Here is a 5,762-nt window from a genome sequence, read left to right as displayed (position 1 = left end):
CTAGATTAAGGTTATGGATTATGGGGTGGGAGTGCGGGGATGGGGCGGATATGGGACGGAGGGCGGATATTGTATCTGTTTACTGCGGATGGCTTGAACAGTTATCGTGTTCCGATTGATTTAAGACGGCATTCATCTCACCTCTGGGGCAATTTTGTTATACAAGGATGGGTCAAAATGCAAGCAGACAAGGCACCCATGCCCGGATGACAGCAACGTCACTGGTGCTGTCTGAACCCCTTCTCGGCAAGCCAGTGCTTGCTGGCGTTATGACTGACATTGGGTGATGTTGTCACTGTTGTTGTCGCCGTCACTGTCTTGCTAGCTGTCACCGTTGCCGTCGTGCTTGTTGTTGCTGTGGGTAGCTTATGTCACCGTTTTTTTCTTGTTGTCATGATATCCCAGTCTTTGACCTGGCCATCTCAAGCTGCGTCTGAAGCTGAAAGGCCGTTTTTAGAATCCATGTTAAGATTCTCACGTTCGCACTTGTGTATATCTCTTTCACGAGATTTGGTCTCATTCGTTTCTTTGCAACTTTGTTGCCATCACCCGCACGTATAAGTGCGTTCGTATTATCTATGAATGTGGCATTGAATCCCCGCTTCCCCAAAGGCATCTTCCAACAACCCCAGAAGAGGTAGTTGATCCGCCACAAGATGTTGGGATCCCGAGATGACAGATGGCTACTACATTAGGGCCCGGTTGCACACAAGATTATCGACGCAAAACCAGGAAAGCTACCAACAATGGCACCCTTAGATAGGTTCACAACAAATTAAACACGGGGGGGCTGATATGCGCTGTATACAGCCGTCCTCATTAGTCATTATTTCTCCTGTGGGGGGATTATTCTTGTCGGCATGCTGTCGCCGCTGCTGTCACCGTCGCCAGTTCCTGTCACCGTTCCTTCTTTCTGTCCAGCCATCCTAGAACGTACACCTTCAGAGTAGAACGTGGGGAAAGGCCACAGATCTTCCAAGCTGACGTAGTCCAGCTGGCGTTGGTCATTTCCTGTGAACCAGTCATTGTGGCAATGGAAGGCGAGTGTCGGCTGCAGACCTGGCATGGCCCACTATTCTTATATTTGAGCTTCAAAAAAATTGTATTTGCTGGGTTCAGTCATATGTTACCTGCTCTTGACTACTTGTTGTTGTCCTGTGGCCGCTTGGGTAAGTATGTCTGTATCATCTATGAACAGAGATACTTTTGAAGCCTAGCTTCCTGAATGGGGATTTCGCATCGGGGGCTGGCTTTGGGTTGCTATTTTGGGGGGACTTTATAACTATAAATATGATGTAGAAGTCTAATGAGCTCTAATGAGTCCATAAATGGCAACCCGATATCAGTCGAAAGATAGCTGGACATGCTCCGATGCTTATATCAGGAAAGAAGGCAGGAGAAATCATTGTAGTGAACTGTAAGGGTGAGTGTGAGGTTTATACATTGTTCTCGATGCTTGGTTTCCTGTTGTTCTTGGACAACTGTTATCGTCGACCTACTGTTGTCACCGCCGCCAGTTTATTCTCACCGCCGCTCTGTTCTCATCACTTCTCCTCACTTACCCTACTCTCCGGGTATTGTGAGGGATTTCTAGCTCGCTCGGAGTAGTTTGGTCTTGGGTTGTTGTTTATTATATATCAGGTAACGGGAGGTTGGGATGGGAATGAAGGGGGCTCTGGTGTTTGAGGTTGACTATCAGTTCTCGTGGGATTGATAGAATAGACGTTCTTGACATCATCCAAGTGACATTCGTACCGCTAAACATTTTTGGAGAGCATATGCGGATATCTTCGTCCTCCTCGTCTCGACTTTGATATCTTCCTCCCCTCGATCGCAGAGATTGAGAAATAGGAAGCGCGATCCCAGACGGATGAAGGCGATGAGATATTACTTATTACACGAAAAACACACTGCTGAAGTCCAGTAGGCAAAGAACAACCACATTGAGGTCGAAATCGTAAAGGTTGCCCAACGCCGAAGAAATACATAAACAAAACACAGGGTTCTTTCCGTGCTCGCCAGTGATCAAGGTATACCTTCCTGCTTCACTGGGCGGTGGTAAGAATTTCGGTTACAGGAATCCATAATCGGCGAGATCGAATAATCGGCGAGAATCCGTAATCGGTGACAAGAATCCGTAATCGGTGACAAGAATCCGTAATCGGTGACAAGAATCCGTAATCGGTGACAAGAATCCGTAATCGGTGACAAGAACACGTGCTAGGTGAGAATCCACCGTCGGAGGAGAGCCTGCACACGGCGCCCGTGGGGACAATGCAGCCAGACAGGGTTGCCGGGCTTAGTATAGGAACCAGGAGCGATTGGAGTTTTTTGTTTCGCGAACGATACTTGTCGCCTTCGTTCGATTCCGGGCGTTCCTTTTTATGGGTGGAGTGTTGCCCTCAAAAATCCTTCTTGAGTTTATCCATGTTGGCGATCAAGAGCCGATGCCATAACTAAGCGCGGCATCATAAATCATGACGAATATGGAAGGTGAAGATAAAAGATAATTAATAAAAAATGGGTATGCCATGCTATGCCTTGGTACTAATACTCTACACCCCCACCTACCCCTTCACCTCCTTCCCCCTCTTCGCCCCCTCCCCCGGCCCAACATGCACCCCATGCCACGCACAGCTCAAATTCCCCCTCTGATTCCAAATCCCCCTATAATCCTCCGGCTGGGTATTATAACTCTCATCCGTAGCCTTCACCAGCACCTCCCCCCCCTCATCTCCCTCATCCGGAATCTCAAACCTCCACCGTTTCCACCACCAGCTCTTACTCCCCTTCCCCTCATCGCCCATCAGCTCCGCCTGCGCCCACGTCTTGCCGGCATCAATCGACACGTCTACGCGCACGATCTCGCGACCGCCACCACTATACGCGTAGCCCTCTACATTGACCTTCCCACCTGCTTCAGGGCGCTGGATCCCCGTGATGGCGCTGGTGACGGGCATCTCTTGGATACTGGGCGCCTTGCTCCAGTCGGGCTTAGCGACGTTGGGGCCGAAACATTTATAGTCCCGTCGCTGCCACTGCGTAGTGCTCTCCTCGTCGCTGACGGTGATTTTCTTCAGCCACTTCACGCTCCGCGCCGCGACGTTGCCGGGCACGATCACGCGCAGGGGGAAGCCGTGGTCAGCGGGTAGGGGGGCGCCGTTCATGCCGAAGGCGAGGAGGACGTCGCCTTGGGAGTCGAGGACTTTGCTGAGGGGGATGCTGGCGCCGTATGCTTCGGCGCCTTCGAATTGTGCGTGTTTGGCGTCCGGGCCGGGGGAGGCGAGATCTAACCCGGCATCGGCGAGGACGTCGCGGAGTTTGACGCCCGTCCATTCTGCGCAGGAGATAGCGCCGGCTTCCCATTGGAGGCCGTTGGTGCCTTTGTCGGGGACGGCGCGGGTCATGTCTGCGCGGCGGTTACCGGAGCATTGGAGGGTTGCGGTTACGGTGTGGGTGCGGAAGCGGGATTTGAGATCTTCCAGGGTGTAGGTTTTCTCGTCGCCGGAGGGAAGGGTGATGGTTAGGCTGTGCTCGTTGGGTTCGACTGGGGGAACCCACATGTGGTTCCGGACGTAGAAGAGGGGGGTGGGGGTGAGGAAGGGGGAGAGGCCTTCGGAGGGGGTTTCGGCGTTGCGCGGGCGCGCGGTGAGTGTTTTGAGGCGGGGGTCACGTTCTGGGTCGGCGATGAAGGGGTCGGGGACTGTTGCGGCGGGGAGCTTGCCGTCAACGAGGTCGTGGGGTGAGATTTCCCCGATCTTGTACTCCTCGAGGATCTCATAAACGTCCTTGCGTTTGTGGATCGAGAAGATGTCCCAGTACGGGTCTAGACTACCCCCGCAGGCGCGCAGGATCACGTCGCCGCCAGGATGTGCGGGGATCCAGTCTGTGATATCGTAGACGGAGGTGCCGCGGGTGACCCATGGGCGGGCCGAGGCGCCATCGTGGCTACGGATTTCATCAAGGCGGTAATATTGTACGCCTTCCTTGAGCTCGGGTTGGATTTCCTGCTCGGAATGGGGTTGTGGTTTAGCGGTGGTCTTGTGGGATGGTGGTGATGGTCCCGAGGCACTCTTCTCGCGGGATGGAAATGCGAGTTGTGAGCCGAGAATGATGGTCAGAACACCCCCACCGGTGAGAGCAAGTATCTGGCCATTCCGTTTGGGAGGTGGCCGTATGTGTTTCTTGCCCGGAAAGGGGTGCGCATTCCTCGCGCTCGTCTGGATAGTACGCCGGATGGGTGTCGCGGCTAGCTCACCGGTACATAGTTTGTATACGGGCCGCCAGAATTGGCGAAAGACCTTCCTCGTCGCCATTTCCCGACCGATATGTGCGTTGTGTATGTGAAGCCGTATCGGCGTGGTTGAAGAGCGATATGGTCGTCGTTTGTCTGCCCAATATGTTGTGTTGATTCAGCGGTCACAAGGACGACGTGGGCGCAGTTCCGCCATCAGGGAGCTATCACGTAACAGCTGAGGAGAAACGGATTGTCGCTGCGACAGGCAAGAGATTGTGCTGTAACCTTCACGGCTTCCTCGTCTGGCCCTTAGTCAAGCGGGGCGAGGCGTGACAAGACTGGACCGTTCGTTGCCACTGTCAGTGAGCAAAAAAAAAATTGGCCAATGAGGAGTGAGGGTTGGCCAGAAATCGGCAGGTCTGGAAGTTCGTCATTGGTCAGCTATCGGTGGACGGCGGATTTGTTTCCGACGGTATCCGCTTTTTGAGTCGTACGGTGGTCGGGAGGGATCCGTTGTGTCGTTTTGATGAGGAAGGAGGGGAAATGTAGGGCACAACCAAACTGTAGCTGCATGTCAGTCCATCAGTGTTTGTGTTTTGTGTTTGTGCCTTCTCCAAATGTCCTGAAGATATGCAGATGTATGCTGAGTTGTATCTGTATCTCCAGGACATTGGATGAGCAGATGTAGGATATACATTACCGTCATATCCTGTGAAGACTGGACAATGCCATAGAGACAAAGTGTCGCAGTAAGGAAGTACTTCCAGTGGCCAGAGACCAGGACCCAGAGAGCGATCAAATCGAATAACCACACGAAAAAAATAAGAATATAAGGAATAAAAACAGCAAATAAATCCCAGCTCCCTCTCTGAGCCTTCCAAAGTGATAACGTAACATATAAGAAAAACAGTACTTCCCTCTCCCCATTCCCCTTCCTTTCCTCGTCAATCACTCACCGTCGCCGCTCCCTTCCGATCAAACGCCACAACACAACACCAGCACCACAACGCGTCTCAAAAACACGCTCAGCACGCTCACATCACGGAATGATATCAAGGAAAGAGGAATCGCAAATGGGAGAATTGATATATATATCGATTCGCATCGAACAGTGAGGCCTAACAGCCTGGCAGAGGAGGGTGGGCGTGCTGATTGGCTGGAGGGGGCAGGGGATCGATTGCGACATGGGGGAGGGTTGTGATTGGTTGAGTGGGGCGAGGGGATGGAGACGAGGCTGAGGGAGGGAGGGGCAAGGCTGTGGCTGTGGAGTTGAGGATGAGGATGGGAATGACATTTTCTTGCGGCTGCCGCAGGGAAGTTGCGAGTGAGTTTGTTTGGTAATCGTTCTTTCCATATATATGACTAGCAATTCCCAAGGAAGCTGCGATTGAGTTTGCTTAGTAACAGTTCTTTCCATTTTTAGAATAAATATTTGGGGAAAATAATCCTATTTTGTTATTATAATACTAAAATAAATAATATATTATATTATAGGATAACGTATTTCACGGGCGAGNNTTTTTTT

At 51.9% G+C, this 5,762-nt stretch overlaps 1 protein-coding gene across 1 annotated transcript; it reads right to left on the bottom strand.

Annotated features, from left to right (window-relative positions):
• Window positions 1-2,541: 2,541 nt before the first annotated feature.
• On the bottom strand, window positions 2,542-5,374 carry VE01_10353 (uncharacterized protein). The gene is made up of 2 exons (XM_018279752.2): window positions 4,938-5,374; window positions 2,542-4,798 (listed from the first exon to the last, which is right to left on the bottom strand). The coding sequence occupies exon 2, from the start codon at window positions 4,314-4,316 to the stop codon at window positions 2,568-2,570; it is 1,749 nt and encodes a 582-aa protein (XP_018125347.1). The 5' UTR covers window positions 4,317-4,798; window positions 4,938-5,374; the 3' UTR covers window positions 2,542-2,567.
• Between the last annotated feature and the right edge of the window lie 388 nt (window positions 5,375-5,762).

The sequence above is a fragment of the Pseudogymnoascus verrucosus genome, assembly GCF_001662655.1.
Source record: "Pseudogymnoascus verrucosus strain UAMH 10579 unplaced genomic scaffold scaffold_80, whole genome shotgun sequence".
NCBI classification, from domain to species: Eukaryota; Fungi; Ascomycota; class Leotiomycetes; order Thelebolales; family Thelebolaceae; genus Pseudogymnoascus; species Pseudogymnoascus verrucosus.
The sequence above is the reverse complement of the archived record's forward strand: the minus strand, read 5'-3'. Positions and strand labels throughout refer to the sequence as shown.